A 17,134-nucleotide genomic window follows, 5' to 3' on the forward strand; every position below is an offset into this window, starting at 1 on the left:
CGAATGAACCAACCAATCAGAGCACCGAACGCGTTCTCGTTTCGATCTCGTTAAACGTAATGCCAACTCATATTAAGGGTACAGGAAAGACATTATCTTTACTTTTTGTTTCAGTTTGATAAGCTTAACTGGTGCGATGACAAACTTTAGGCTTTGAAGGTAATTGCTGTTAACTGGACTTACTTAGCATACTGACATTACAAGCATCAAACCAAACCAGTTGTATTATGAAATATAATAGAAGAAAAAACTTTAAATCTAAATTATACGTCCAATATTTTCCTTCTCATTTTATGAATAAAAAATAAGCAACACTTTTATTGCTAGACACTCAAGTAAAACTTAAATAATCCGAAGATTACTTTAAAATTTGATTGAAAAAGACAATAAGAGAATATTAAAATATCAATTTGACGCCCTAACGTCCCCGACGCGACGACGGAGTTTGTTCACTTTGTAGGTACTAAAACTTTTATAACTTGAAGAAATTCGCCAAGTATTTTCTTCAAAAATAGAGGTGACATTGAAGAATTCCCAAACTTAATGTCAAGCTGCTTGGGTTTCAATTTTGGAGTAAACTACGTTAGATAAAAGAGGGATAAGGTTTTAGGGATTTTTTGGTTCATTGTGCAAAATTGGGCCGAGATTATTTTCAAATAGACGTTATTTGTGTTTAAGAATGGTATTCATTAAATCTGTATTTTACAAGCGCTTTGTTCCCGGCTTTGTTCGCTTTAATAGTTATTAAAATCCAAATTTAGACCTTCTTTCTATTTAAAAAATTGTAGATAGGTATATCTAAATACAGTTATATGTTTTTGCATTACAAGTTTTTGCAAAAGTTGTAATTGGTGAAGACATTTTATGTTTGCCCCAAAATGGGTTAATGATACAGTGTTCGTAAAAATACAAATGTTCTATAAAATGATTTTAAAATGGCGAAATCTTCTATTAAATCACAAAACCACATCAGACAAGCAATGATAAACATCCATCGATAAAAATTACAAGTACCTACACAGAACAAAGAACACAATGCTTTTAACTTTTTAAAGAATTAGCTAGAAAGGCAACAAACTTTGCACTTTATAGTCTGACCGAGAAGATTCTTTCTACATTGAATAAGTGCAGTTTCCGTTACATTTTTTAAAACAATCGCGATATTAAATTCTGAGTTTGCTTTTGCCTTTGTTATTGTAAATCTCCATTGTTTCTGTTGTCATTGGACTTCAGATGGAAGATATTTTAATAATGTCCATTGGTAATGTCAATACTTTAAGGATAGTATTACATTGTTTGGATTCGGTGACTGTTAGACCGACTAACTGAACACTTGATGTGATGTGTGATTATTAAGGAGCATAGAGTGTTCAAAGTTCCCTAAGATCGAAAAAGAAAAGATCGCGCCTAGCGGGCTTTCTACCCAACTGTTTTACGTAGGGATTTTCTATCCATGTAAACTTCATATGTGCGATGTAAGATTTATGACGTTATCCGTGGATTTGCTCGCCAATCGTCTTTCATCTCATACTTATCATGTGTCACCACAATCATTACTTGACAATATAACTTGCATACTCGACCAACAAAGCAGACATTCTCCATAAATAAAAAACAATACGAAACAAAATATTCTTAAGATTGATGAGACGATTCATCTTCCCATTACTTCCTACGCCCAAACTTTTGCGGAGAACAAATTAGCAATGTTTAGCTCTCGTAATCGACTATACTATGGTGATAATCTATTTACTTTATTTAACCAAAATATTATAATACATCATGCCTATCTTTTTGAATAGGAGGCAAACGAGCAAACGAGTCACCTGATGGTAAGCGATCTGCGCCGCCCATGGACACCCGCAACACCAGAGGAGTCACAGGTGCCTTGCCGGCCTTTTAAAAAGGAGTATGTTCTTTTCTTGAAGGTTTGAAGGTCGTATCGGTGTCTTTTTTCAATGTAGTAGGTTGATTTACCACTCACTACTTGCGACTATGGTTGAGTCTATCCAATAATGATCCGATCTGAATGAATAAGGAGTGAACCTAATCCGAGAATAAATTAATTCCAGACACCGTGTTGAAAAATACCCAATAGGGTAGTAGACAGGGCATGAATATTAAAAATGTAATTAGTCTGTCAAAAAATATTCGACACGTATTTTTTTTATTTTGACAACTAAGGTTACTTAGATAAAACGGAGTTAAGTTTAGAAATGGAAGGTCATATACGTTACGTTACCCTATAAAATGTAGTAAATCGTAACGTCACACGATATTTTAAATCAATGTATCGTCAAAAGTATACCTTTTTGTAAGCAAAAATACGTGTCTAATGTTTGAAAAAATCTACCAGAAGGAACATTGGACGCGATTGTTGCGATCACTGGACTAATGAGTTAGGTAATAAAATAACCCTTTAATTATTGAATTATATATTATTTATTTATTGAATTGTTTACAACATTATCTCATCCTAATTATTTATGTCTTTGTAAAGATCAAAAAGTTTCTTACACAGGAATTATGCATTGGAAAATTAAACAATAGAAGATCGAATGTCTTATAGTTTATTTATAGAAAACTAAATGCCTTGGCAGGTCGTGATGTCCTCAGCAGGCTGGAAAAGAAAATAAGTAGATTGATTAAAAATTTCACCTAAAACAGTTAATTCCAAGCCTTAATAAAGAAGAAGACAATTTTAAGAAACCTATCAATTTTAATATTACCAATTTCCTTGGGTAGACTTGTAACATAAATGGTGAAAAGTGGATATTTATTGTATAGCGGCATAACGTGCCGTAATGTGCACCTCTGCCTACCCTTTCGGGAATAAAAGGCGTGACGTTGTATATATTTTAGCATGCTATATAAACACATCTACAATCCAGATACAATGTACTACAGCAATCTAAAATCCAGGTACAATAACTAGACTACAGCAAAATAATTCAAAAAATAATAATCACAATATAAAGGTCAACTTACGCTCATCACATTTATTAACAGGAACACATATTCCCGAAGAGTTCCTAAAGTGCTTCTTCTTACACACACAACGTGGTCCACAGTTCAAGACCAAAGTATTGCACGTAGTCGGTTGTCTGTGTGCATCCTCGCAACTCTCTGCAAGACACGCTGAGGGACAGGAGTCCCATACTTCATTAGGTCTTGTGCAGTTTACTGGAGCTGTAAGTACATAGAAACATTGTGTATATTGTACGGAGCCAAATATTTATAGAGGTACATCTTCTTTGGTAGACGCTCTCATGTAAGTAACCACTGCAATTCTTGCAAGCCACAATATTTACTCAATAGTACTAGATAGACTATCTAGATTCTGTCTACTGTCTAGTCTAATGTCTACTGGTCTAGAGTGTAACCTAACGATACTTAATGGACTATTTTTTGGAACCCGAAACCTAATCAAACAATTTTTTTTTATTTCTTAAATATTTTATCTTATACCAGTAAGCAATTACTGTTTTCTTTACTCTATATTTTAGAATAAGTTTTTTAGCCCGCTCATCGTGTTAAGAAAGAGATATGTATTAACAAGGTACGAGTTTCTAGAATCCAGGACAAATATCGTGGCCGCAGCTCACCAACAAACTCAGCAACAATTTTATCCTATCCAGCCCTCTAGGGATCCCAATCAAATGCTTCGTTACATTCTTACTAGATGTAAATCTCCAATAGTACAATATTTAACTGTCAGCATTTCAATAACATCAAATCTTCGATTGAAAAATTCGCAAGAGAAACGTCTTAACAATAATAATTTCATTTCACACAGTACTCGTAATTGTATATATATAACTAAAAATGTAACATACAAAACTAGTAATTTCCAGAAAATACCAACATAAGGTCGTAACAATATTATTTCATTTCACACAGTATTAGACCTATGATAAACAAATTATGCATAGAAGACAAATAACATCAGTTTCAAAAGAAAAGAAGTAAAAAACTTTACAAATCGCTGCTACGTAGACGGAATACAATAGATCAATTAGTGTTCAAACTTTCTTTTTTAACTCTCACAAATGGGAATAGAAATTAACATTAAAAATCACTTACGGCAATCAGACGATACAATGCACGTTGGATCTTCGTAGCTTCTCTTTCTATGGTTTAAGTTGCAAATACAACCAGGTAAACAGGAGCCTGCTGGAGGGTCACAGATAGTAACGTCTCTGCTATCATCTTTTGGGCAGTAACTGCTTTCACAGTCCACTTTACAGTCGACAAAACGACCAGTTTTACCGCATGGGTTTCCACCTGAAGATAAAATTACTGTAAATTAACTACAAATCAATGGTTTATTCGCGTATTAATGGAGAACATAGTACAGAGGACATCTTTTATCATGAGCAGCATGCGCAAACGCGGCGACATCACGCACACCCTACCAACCAGTAGGCTATAAAATATTATTAAAAAGAAATACAGTACGGTAATTATTGTTCATGTATAATTTCTATCAACGACCACGTTTTGCTCACCCGAATTTTTGTCTGAACTGGTCATGAAAACAATGTCAGATGCTAGTTAGTGACTATCCGACAAAAAAAAAGTTACTTAATTGTAAAAACACAACAAAATTAATAACACTCATTCACTTACCAGGACATTGGTCCGGTAGGACGCATGGACCTGTTCCATTCAGCTTGAGGTATCCAGGTTTACATTCACAACCAACTTCCAAACACATTTTCTTGCAGGGGAAAGCATTTGGCGAATCACAAGTAGCCGGGCAAGGTTGTGGACATTGTTTGATCACTGCGTTTGGATCTCCATTACAGCTTTGATCAGCTGGAAAGTGAACATTTTAATTAAGTTATTAATCGTTCTATATCTACTAAAAACTCCTTTGGAACTAAGAGCTCAGAGACGCCCAATACATTATCTTCCCAATCCCCGATTCTCCGTAAACTTTAAATTGCTTACCCCCAAAAGGCCGGCAACGCACTTGTAACGCCTCTGGTGTTTCGGGTGGCCATGGGCGGCGATTGCTTACCATCAGGTGATCTGTCTGCCCGTTTACCGACTTATACCATAAAAATAGCTTCCAAAAGGTAGTAAAAATATTGGATGTTCTATTTTTATATTTTGAAGTTCTCGATAGTAACTCGGAATCTGAGTTAGAATTTAGTTCCGTACCATACCAGTTACTCCTATTGTTTAAAAATCTTAAAAGTTCCATCGGACAATACTTACTTGGACAATCCTCAATAGGAATACATTTGCCTCCTATTTCAGAGAGAACATAACCACTTTTACAACTGCAACCATCTATGTTTTCTTCTGGACGAGGATTGTCACAATTCTCAGGGTTTGGCACTGCACAGGTCCGTTTACATTCATCAGGGACATCACATGCTGCGAAAACAAACATAAAAATAGTTTTTAATCTCGTCTGATTGTGAGAAATAATTACAGCTTCATTTTGTCTCCCAAACACACATTTGGATTCCTGGTAGTATAGGTACATTGTTTTCCCGTGGTATTGTTTGACAACTTAGGCGGAGTTAATACAAACGAAGAAAATTATAATAATATAAACAAATCAACCAGAGAAACAACCTCTCAAACACAGTATGCCATATTAGTAATAATATGTCAAAAAAAGATTAAGAAGCAAAATAGAAGAAAGAAGAAAACAGAAGAACAGGAAAGAAGTAAATACAAGAAGTTGACACAAAGATCTTACGGGCAGGACATTTTTCACTCGGTACACATTTTCCACTATCATCCCTCAGATAGTTAGCAACACAATCACATCCAGGTTCACACGGTATGTTTTCTTTACATCGGAATAAGGCATACTTGCTCAGGCAAGTCTGTGGGGGGCAAATACGCCTGCAGTCTCTGGCAATTTCATTAATCCCACAGACGGGAGTTGACGGATCTAAAAATACAAATTGGTTTCAAGGCAAACATGTTTTTCTTTTGAAGTGAGATTTAAGTTTCGTGCGGTGTGTAGCATGGTGATGTGCGAATAGTTTAGGTGTACTTCAAGATTATTTATATTACCATTGATGGTTTCATTATTTTGTAGCTGTGCTTTGTTCTCAATATATCGACACCAGCAATTTATACTACGCTAACTCAAAAAGCGTACTTTACAGTAGAGGCGTTTAAAGGGAAAAACGTGATAACTTTTACATTAATTAAGATACTTTTTTGAAATTTGGTATGCTTAATATTTAATTTATTCATTGTAATATCTCATATTTATATTTCCTTAATTATTTCTATTTTTTGATTTAGCGCAAGTTAGCCGTATATAAACGTAATTCATCAAAAAAATGTTACATCTTATACACGTCTAACTTATGTTAGCGTAGTGTAGTACGGGAGGTCGTAGTGCATGATCAATCATCTGATGCATATTACAATATTTTTATAAAGAAATGTACTTACTTACAAAAAGAATAGTCAACGTACCATTAATAAACTAATTAATACGTTAACACATAAGTATTTACTACGTAAAAGTCGCTAAGTCGTTCATTTTACAAACGAACAAGTATACACACGAACGCACTAAACTACGCTAACTATGAGTTAGTGCAGTGTTGCACGGACTTTGACCAAAGTGATCCGCGCGCACACTCCGCTAATAATAGTTGGCGTAATATAAATCGAGTGATTTCAAAAAGAACCTTTACTTAGCGTTTTATAAGATTTGTAACTTTCTTATTTTTGCATATTTCTTCTCAATTTTTTTATGACGTATGTAAACACACATTTTAAGCAACTTGGCATAAAAAAAGTTTTTTCCAAATTTCGAGTTAGCGTAGTATAAATTGCTGGTGTCGATATGTAATTCTATTGATGATCAGAATTGGTTTTGATATATTAACATAAATGTGAAAATAACATTTGTGCAGTCTATACTGACATATTTACTCCGAGTGCCATTATTAAGAGCTCATCCATGTTTATTCTTTTTCTTTTGCTAATTAAAAGAACTAGAAACCAACAAATGGGTATGCAAAAGATAGAGTGCTTATCAAAAAAATATCTTACAAGGACATTTATCATTCGGTATGCAAATTCCGCTGCCATTCCTAAGGTGGTCGGGAAGGCAGTCGCAACCTCTTTCACAGATCTCAGTTTCCTTAGTACAAGCGTAGTCTGTGTAGGCAATCTCACAATTTTGTGGCGGACATATTTGTCTGCAGGGAACCTCTACTTCATTGTAACCGCAGTTCAGCTTGGCTATAAAATCCAGAAATAAAACGTTTGATTATTATTAAAAAAGAAATATATTAGGAACCACAAAAAGGAGTTTTAATACTAAACTTCGTCTGCTACTATTGCCCTGAGGGAATTTAAGGCTTTTTTATGAATACCTAAGCACTTAACATCATAAACTCAACTCAACTAGAAGAAATTGTAAAATGAACCGTAGCCTTAATAAAATTTAAAGCAATATTAGCATTCAATATTAGATGAGTAAAAGAAAACACCTAGACTTCGAAGAAAGATCTTTTAAATAAATATTTAAACGAAAGTCCTATTGGTGTGAAATATTAAAGCATTGCCGTGTCTGTGATATAAATAAGAATAATAAAATTGTCAACGAAGTAATATTGTATTGTCTTTAAGAAGTAGCTGAAGCTGTCAGTTCAGTTAAGTTTTAATATAACTATTGTTGTATATTGTTTTTTTTTTTTTTGAAGGTGGAAAATCATCCAATGACTTCTTTCGCTTTGAGCGAGGCAAGAGGGAATGTCAGACTCTTACTGACTAAAAACCATCCCGTTCCTACTCCTGCTTTTCAAGTCGGATCCCATGTAAACCCGCACTGTCTGCCGTAAACAGAGGCCTAGGCTATCTTAATCAAAATACCATACTAGCCCATCAAATCCATTACGATAAAAAAATAAAATTTACTCTACGATATAAGCACTAAGCAGCTCTTTACGTTTGTTGCATTACTTAATCAACGAAACAATGCCCTACAATCCTTTACAATACTTTTCTCCTAAAAAAAGTGTTCTACAATCCGCATCTTATGCTACATTTCTAAAAACTATACAACTACACAGCGATATAATTTACCTTAAGATCGATTCCAAAGCCGATAATACACAAAGTTCATACTCTGAAAGGTCGTAAAACCCTCTGATCTCGACTATCATCTACAGGGCCCATCATTAAGGCATTTGGAAGGCCTATAAAGCGCCTGATAACGACCAAAATAATAGAATCACAGATTTCAGTTGGAATTGATGCGATTTTGACTTAGAAGGGACTTGTAACTTTATCTTGAATTTGTGTTTGAATGGCATTAAGTATTGTTAAGTATGTGTGGTGGTAATGGCGATATAAGTATACGCTTATACAATAAGAACTCATTTACTACTAGTGTATAAAGGAAGATTATTTTTTGGAAGATGGTGTAATATTCGAAAAATGAGACACACTTAAAAGAATGATCCAAGATCCTGAATGATCGGCGCGTCGCGTTCCGAGCACGCGTCAAAGAGCCATAATACCACCACAGATGGGGCCCAGTAGGGCTGATGCCGGAGCTGCGGACTGCCTAGCGGGTTACTGGGACTCCGGTTCAAAGCAGGAGAAGGAACGGGGTGGTTTTTAGTCAGTAAGAGTCTGACACTCCCTCTTGCCTTATCCAAGGCGGGAGAAGCCATCGGATGATTTCCCCCCTCAAAAAAAAAAAAAAGATCCTGAATGATTCAAGATGTTTTAGTCTCAAAATACTGAACCTATTAGAAATTCTTTATTTGGTGTATAAGCCAGTAAACGAACAGACGGATTACCTGATGGTAAGCAATTGCCGCCGCCCATGGACACCCAAAACAACAGAGGCGTTACAAGTACCTACGTTATCGGCATTTTAGAGGTTAGGAATTTAAGGGTTTGTTGGGGAATTGAGTATTGGGTTAATTGTGAAGGTTGTTAATGGGGCCTCCGGTAACCTCACTCACAAGACATCAATGAATTCCGAAAAAAAAAAACAATGAAATCACCCATTTTAATACATCACAGTGAATTTCTTTAAGCATCACAACCACAATAGCTCTTCAGCAAAAATCAATGTTAATGCACCCAACGATTAGTGCACCAGCATCGAATGCAACCACTATCATACACTTCCAGTTCACTGATGGTAAAACACAAGATAGCAATATTCCTCATTCATCTGGCATGTGTCCAAATGCAAACTATCAATATATGGGGCTACTAATGTCTCATTGTAGGAAAAAGGTCACAACTCTTAAAAAAAATATGGTGATTAGAAGAAAAATAATTCTCTATAACTTGAATGAATACGAATTTTCAATGAACTGGATTCTACAATATTCGGGTCATATACGATTCTATTCAATATTCTATAACAATTATTGGGTTCGATTCCCGGATCAGGCACAATATTACGGGGCTTTTTTTGGTTTTTCGAAAATTTGTAAACGTATTTAATGTTTGTGTGCAATAAAGTATAAAAGAAATAAGTAAATAAATAATTATTTAATATAGGTAGCGTACCTCCAGCCACTTCCTGATTGGATGATTGGGATTGATCTCAAGATTTGACAAAATATTATTGTATGTTTTAATTTTAAAATCACAACAATCCGCATCATCATTTAAAAAACAGTTGACAAAAACTGGGACAGCCATCTCAAGACTTAAGACCTCTCAACAATAATAATAATAAGTCGGGCTTAAATATCAAAAATACTGGCCAAACAAGTATTACATTATATGCTTTAATAAAATAAAATAATAACCAAAATTAATTCGTACCTTTTTCCTCAACATCACTAGCAAATCCACTAGCAACTAGACAAAGTAAAATAATATGACACAGCACTTTGAACATTGTGATACCTTCCTAAACTCAACAATGTATGTTTTTATAACACAACACACTAAACTTAAACGTAATATGAGGATAAAACAATATGAGTAGGTAAACACATACTGACTACCAGTATATAACTAAGGTGATTCAGAAATCACTACTATACTATGTGTACACACATTTATACAAAACCAGTATAAACTGACCTTTGAAAACGCGGAAAGGTCATACAAAGCATGGCCATGATAAACTGGTTAGGCCGGGACTCCACCAAAGCAGAGATGTGTGCGGTGTGCTGTGTGCTGTGCGAGAAGAGATGTTTTTTAGCTCGCGGGACTCCACCAAAGCGGAGATGTGTGCGGTGTGCTGTGTGCTGTGCGAGAAGAGATGTTTTTCAGCTCGGGTGCGGGGCGTGGTACTAGCAAGATGGCCCCGCGCGCGGGGTTCTGCGGGTTGCTAGCGGGCGAGAGGGGGGAGGGTGACATCGCTCACTGCACGCCGCTCACATCTCTCGTCTCCACTGCGCGTCGTCCGCGCACAGCTCACATCTCCGCTTCCATCGCGACATACAAATATTACACATCTCCGCACAGCGATCTCCACTGAAGCTGAGCGGAGAGGAGACGTGTCAATAACTCAATTCTATTGGTTGTTTAAAAAACATCTCCTCTCCGCTCGTCTCGTCTCCGCTTTGGTGGAGTCCCGGCCTTATGTGTAGTTTCATGTGTAGCCTGTACCTACCTACCGTCTATCGCCGGTCTCGGGACTTTTTTCTTACCAAGCGTGTACGAATTAATTCGAATAGGTACGAGTTACGTCATCGATTTGATTGTGGCTTGTGAATATTTAAATTGTTGTTTACTAATAATACTGTTTTGGTAAATGTCAATAGCTTTGAGGATAATGTAAGAATGTTTATAATTTGTATTTAACTAACACTGTTGAAATAATTTGTATGTTGATGGTTACTGGTTACTTACAGATTGTATGATAACATAGTGACTTAAGCTTTCTTCTTTTAAGGTTTTTTTATGATATAAGGCGGTAAACGATCAGACGGATTATCTGATGGCAAGCAATCGCCGTCGCCCATGGACATGTGAAACACCAAAAGTTTTACAAGTACATTGCCAACCTTTTGGGGTTAGAAATTTAAGGGTTGGGGAATCGCGGAACGGAGAGATTGGGAAGGGGGGTAATTGTGCTTTCGGTAACCTCACTCACACAACGAATCAGTTTTCGGTGAGGCCGTGGTATCACTCCAGTCATGCCGGCCCCGCACTATTATACGGCTATTTATCGAGCTCTCCAACAAAAACTTCTTAATGTTTCCTTCAGTATCAACTATAAACATTTACATGAAAAACTTAGCAATACATAAAAACACTTTCCCAACACATAAGTGTAAAGATTTCTTTAACGTACGAAACAAACGATACATACAACAAAAAAGCTACAAAACAAATCACATGAACCATATAACAGGAAGACCGATTCACTTACACTAAATATCACGTATCAATTGTTTCTTCAAACAAAACCAATAGAAGGAAACAATGGGGAAAAACAAATGCTATACAACAATACAGTTCAAAACACTTCTAAAGAAGAACAAGTAAACAAAAGGCAGACGTATCGTGTGGGGCTTGGAGTATGGAAAGTAAGGAGTACTATCATTAAGCAAGCACAAGAGGAGATGGCATAATGTGATTGTGCACTGTGACAAAAAATTGGTTCTGCCCAATGATATTATAAGTTAAAATGTGTAAATAGGTTGTAAACGCTCAGAAAGTGGCACATTAAAAATACAAAACAACAATATAATAAAAAAAAACGTAAAAGGTAAAAATGTAGACAATTGGCAACATTTTTATAGATGTGACTGCTATATGGAAAATATGTAATATGTGGTGGATTAATAATGACTGACTAATAGTAAGTAATGACTATCGCAAATGTTCAAGCCAGCACCAGAAGAAAAATATTTAAATGAATATTTTAATTTATAAAATCTGCTGACTTATGCAATTTAGACGCACTTGAAGAGAAACAATTACTACGCAAATTTTGTCTAGGTATAGTATAGTTTTAAATAAAGAAATCAAATTACAATTCTCTTGTACGCAGTTGCACAATGCCATGAAAACTAGTCGACACTATTTTACTTCAATTCCAGCCTCCTCATTTAGAAGTACTCCACATGTGCATACTCCATGGCTTGCAACTTAGTAACGGGGACTGTCACTCCATTATGTCAGAACAGGGACGCTAGGGATGTGCATTAATGTCTATATTGAGTTACCCGCGTAACGTACAACGTGATATCCTTTTTGTTGGTTACACTTAATTGCATTGGCACGTGCTAGTGTGGTTGGACATAAAGTTGGTTCGATTGTAAAGATGTTTCTATTTTGTTAACATAAAGTAAACTTTGTACGGCTCCAATATTTTCGCACCTTTTAAACTTTCTGGACTTCTACAAATAATTCAAGGTCAAAATTGCCCATGTGGTAATGGTCCCAATAGGTGGTGAGCCTATTGGGTAGCCCGGTATACGGATACCGGGCACATTTCCAGACTCAGCGCTACGAGTAAGATTTTTTTCTGGGAATCGACACTGAGACCCCTTGCCCGGCAGTTGCTCTTGCGACCACTCAGCCAACGAGGCAGTATAATTTTTAATACATCCAAATTATTTTTGCTTTTTGTTTAATTAACGTTCCACAAAGTATAATGAACAGTATTTCGATACAATTCATTTCGCAATTGATTAATTTTACAATTTCAATTTAACCGAATTACCGCATTTCGATAAAGACTCGTTGTTCTGGGTAATCATATTCATAAAATAAATAAAGAACGTACGTATGTTTTATATTTGTTAACGAATTAAATTAATAAGACGTATTTGGATGCAATAAACATTAATTCAATAATTAATTCAAGTATTCGTACACGATTATTTTATTGTCGATTAATTATTACCCGATCATACCATTTCGACGTTTTCGACGTTCAAAAGTGCCTTCCTGGTCTAATTGAAGTGAATTATTTTGAGTTCGTATCGAAAAACTACACCTTAAATTAACTAGTTAGTAATTAAATCGCATTACGTCTAATCGGACGTATTATACTGATGCATGTGAAATTATCTAGACCTATAAATAAAATTGGAGAGTCTTTTTGTAATATTGATATGACCGTTTTCTAGTGAATAAAAAATACCATTTTGTCTCTTTGTTTGACTGTGTATTTGTTTGTGCCTGCTAAGCTCTGATATGGCTGGACCTATATTGACGGGACTTATTATTAGCAGATAGCTGATGTACTAACGAATAAGTTAGGCTAGTTTTATTTTCAAAAATTAAGTCACAAAGTCCATAATCGACGCGAGCGAAGCTGCGCGCATTAGTTAATGTATTTATAAAACCAAAGAAACAAAATAATATAATGCGACAACGTTTAAATAACAATTGATTATGATACAACTGTCTATTTTCTTTTACAATAAATCGACTGATTTCATTGTTACACCACGTCTAACCCTATTAAGCCATACAAACATTATCTATTGAAGGAAATAGTGTCAAACCCTAATCCAACTCCGAAAATATTTTCTATTACATTTACTTTAGTCGCAGGAACTTGTTTCGCTTGGGTTTCCACCTAAGCCATCGAATTTCCTTCCAAAAAGCCGGGATTTATTTCCACTTTTCAGTTCCATGTTATTCGCTCGAGGGCTTTCGAACAAAGCAATTCAGGCTACATGTTACCTGTTGGGATATTCGTAGAATTCTAAACAATAGTTGCATTGTAGTTTTTAAGCCTTCGGGTGTTTATCGAGCGTTTTGGCCTAAAGGAAGGTAGCGATGCATTTATAAGCTAATACTATAGATATTTATTTAATTACTGTGTCAGTCGTCGGTTCTTAAACACAGATGTCAAAGTGTTAATTAATAACAAAAAATAACTAGCGTGATGCTGTGGATGCGTATTGCTTCTATTAATCATATTCATTGGGACACATAGCATAGTACTGTGAAAACAGAATCAGCTAAGCTATGTTTTTATGTGGAAAGATGCATACTATAGATGCGTGCTATGGATGTGTGCTATAAATACTCGAGCTGCGCATCTTCCTCGCATAGCTGCATTGCTTAGTAACAGTGGAAACGGTCACATAGTTTCACAGCTTAGCTATTCCATAGCTATGCTACGAAGGTGTAATAGCTACATAGGTACATGTCTGGTGGAAAGACATCCCAACAACGAAATAATTACCAATTATCGAGGTTTTCAGTTAGCCAACTAACTGAAAACCTCGAGCTTAGCACTAATTCAATATTTTACATAAGAATCAACATAAATACCAACTCATAATAACTTAACAAAAACTGATGAGCTTATAAAAAAAATATTCCGCTTACTCACCAGACTACACCGCAAAATGCAATTTCTCTAAAAATATTCTCATAATCTAGACCTACTGACGGCACTTTGCATAAAAGAGGATTACCGGAGCTGTGACCAGAGACGACAAAAGTTTTAAATGGCGTCAAATGCATTCTTCATACGATAAAACTTTCCCTTTTTGTTAGAACAGATTTATGAATGAAATCTCTCCGACTTCTAAGGAAATTCAAATGAAAAATATGGTAATACTGTGTGCAAGAGTTATTCTATCAGCGAATTGCTAGCGAGAGATATAAATGAAAGGATAGCTGTATATTTAGATGGAAGCAAGAAAAAGTAAAATAATTCAAAATTAATAAAAAAAACGACAAGAATTCCTGTTGATATCAAGATAGATAAAGGTCTTGATGGAAAATTGTTGAATAAAGAAACAAGCAATTTGTTCCAAGCTCTAATTCTAAGAAAAAAAAAACAAGTACCAATAACAAACACTATCAATCAATACAATAAGATTTTTAGTATAGTTTTAATTCCGCTTATACATGTATTTTGTAACACGCGGTGTGCAGCACTAAAATGCTCATGCAGCACAGGTGCAACATAAAAACACACACACATAACATGCAATATACCACTCGATATATTTTTCGCAGCTCGAATCTATTCTACATATATTCCAATAACAAAGTCAAAACCAAAAAATCACTCACGACAATCTTCAGTAGGTATGGGTACACAAACGCCATCCTGGTTCTTGCAGTAACCTTCCTTGCAGGCACACCTTGGTCGACCAGGAGCAAAACTATTGCAGGGGCTGTTGACATTCTCACAACTGTCGAAATCACAGTCTGGAGGGTCTCGGTTCCACTCTTCGTTTTCACCAGTGCATTCCAGAGGAGCTATTAATAAGAAATATGTGCTTTAAATTTGAAATTAGGTCTTTGAACTCGTTATTCTTATTTTCTAAATACTATGTAAATACACCGCATTGCTGGGTTTTCTTATGGATAGCACACGACTTTTTTTCGCTTTTATAAACATTTTTAATCTATCTCTAAGTCATTGGAGAAGACCTATGTGGAGTAGTAAATGTCTTTTTTAATGAGGGTAAATCATCCAATGACTTCTCTTGCTTACTGACTAAAAACCATCCCGTTCCTACTCCTGCTTTTCGAGCCGGAGCCCCGGTAAACCTGCTAGATAGTCCGCAGCTCCGGAGTAGTAGAAGTCTTGGGGTTGATATAATGAAGATGAATTTGAATGTAATTTGTAAGAAGAGAGCTAAGGCTCTGTAAATACTTACGACAATCAGAAGCTAAGACACATGTTTGATCAATAGAATTCAGCATCAAATACCCAGGTGCACATTCACAACCTGAAGGACACGGCCATAATGGATCACAAACTCTTGGTACTTCATTCACGTCCGTAGGACAGTACCGCATCGGGCAGTCAATTTTACAACTGGTGAACGTTTTGTTCGTAGGACATTGAGGGGATCCTCCTAAAAACGTCAAGGCATAGATAGATATAAAGATCAGAGGCTAAAAACGACAAAAAAGTAAAAAAAAATACATTCTCAGTAAGTTAGAAAAGTGAATAACCTAAGGTAACTTAATATAACAATGCATATCACAAATCAATGAGTCCCTTTCATTTTCATAGCTTAAAATTATTATGTAAATGATTAGCTGAGTGTACATTATAAGATAATAAGGTACGATGGGGTGAAAGTAATAAAGAAAAAAATATCACAAATCTTGAAATGAATTAACCCGTTGTATGTCGAAACCTAGATCTACGCAAGACACAATGTGTTTTCTTTTGTCTCATATTATATCATATACTGACAGAATCTTTGCAAATTAAACAAAAATGATCCTTACCTGGACAGTCATAGGGATTAATACAGCTACCACCAAGTTCAGTGAGGAGGAATCCCTCGTTGCACACACAACCAGGTTCATCACACATGTCAATACAAATAACGTCATTATCTGGACTGTCACAAGTTGGTTTGCAAGGACTGGGACATTCGGAGAATGTTGCATTTTGATCACCATTGCATGCTGGTTTAGCTAAAATAGTTAGTCAATCTCAATAGAACATTCCTGAGTAGGTGCCAAAAACGAAACTAAAGATGTTTTTAGAAAGAAGTAGGTAGAATATACAAAACCTACATTAGAATACATGTTTAATGTATTACCTTAAAAATATTTGTAAGTTCAGGAGTACCTATATTAATATATTCAGTTATGAATGATAAAAGCGGTTGTTCCATTTGAAATATTCACTCAAGGTTCACTATCAACTTCACAATTAGTTTGGAAAAGACCAGAAGAATAATTTGTTATGAAACAAACTTTAACCGCTATGCCATAAGTAGCCCGGAGCTACGGACTACCCAGCGGGTTGACCAGGGCTCCATCTCAAAAAGCAGGAGTGGAGTAGTGGAGGAACGGGGTGGAATTTAGTCAGTAAGAGTCTGACATTCCCTCACGCCTCGCCCAAAGCGGGAGAAGACATTGGTTAATTTTTCCCTCTCAAAAAAATAATACCTTAAGCAGTATAAAATTGTTTTGATTTTGAAGATACTTACGGCATTCTGATTCTGGGACACAAACATCGCTGCTATTTCTGAAGTATCCTTCTATGCAGGTGCATTTTGGTGGAAGAGGTATCGGGAAGTCGCATGGGACATCCTTATACTCGCATCTATCGGCAGAGCAACTTGGAGGGTCGGTATTCCATTCTTCATTTTCTCTAGTACATTCGACTGGTGCTAAAATGTAAAACGTGTGTAGTTTATAATCCCAGAAGAGTAAACAGAGTCTAACAAGTAAATAGATTCAAATAAACAAACAATCACAATTTCGC

At 35.7% G+C, this 17,134-nt stretch overlaps 1 protein-coding gene across 9 annotated transcripts in view; it reads right to left on the reverse strand.

Moving 5' to 3' along the window:
* Positions 1-2,418: 2,418 nt before the first annotated feature.
* LOC118269916 (zonadhesin-like) overlaps positions 2,419-17,134 on the reverse strand; it is a 31,074-nt gene continuing 16,358 nt past the window's right edge. For 5 of the 9 annotated variants that reach the window (XM_050706758.1, XM_050706753.1, XM_050706761.1 and 2 more), the window contains 11 exons: positions 16,857-17,039; positions 16,144-16,335; positions 15,561-15,761; positions 14,968-15,156; positions 7,039-7,230; positions 5,717-5,914; positions 5,224-5,385; positions 4,630-4,818; positions 4,084-4,284; positions 2,989-3,189; positions 2,419-2,620 (listed from right to left, as the gene is read on the reverse strand). In XM_050706758.1, coding sequence (XP_050562715.1) covers positions 2,613-2,620; positions 2,989-3,189; positions 4,084-4,284; positions 4,630-4,818; positions 5,224-5,385; positions 5,717-5,914; positions 7,039-7,230; positions 14,968-15,156; positions 15,561-15,761; positions 16,144-16,335; positions 16,857-17,039 — 1,916 coding nt within the window. In that variant the 3' untranslated portion in view covers positions 2,419-2,612. The remainder of the gene's footprint in view (positions 2,621-2,988; positions 3,190-4,083; positions 4,285-4,629; positions 4,819-5,223; positions 5,386-5,716; positions 5,915-7,038; positions 7,231-14,967; positions 15,157-15,560; positions 15,762-16,143; positions 16,336-16,856; positions 17,040-17,134) is intronic. The other 4 variants (XM_050706755.1, XM_050706757.1, XM_050706759.1 and 1 more) reach the window with 4 other exon arrangements.

Source organism: Spodoptera frugiperda, chromosome 30 (assembly GCF_023101765.2).
Source record: "Spodoptera frugiperda isolate SF20-4 chromosome 30, AGI-APGP_CSIRO_Sfru_2.0, whole genome shotgun sequence".
NCBI classification, from domain to species: Eukaryota; Metazoa; Arthropoda; class Insecta; order Lepidoptera; family Noctuidae; genus Spodoptera; species Spodoptera frugiperda.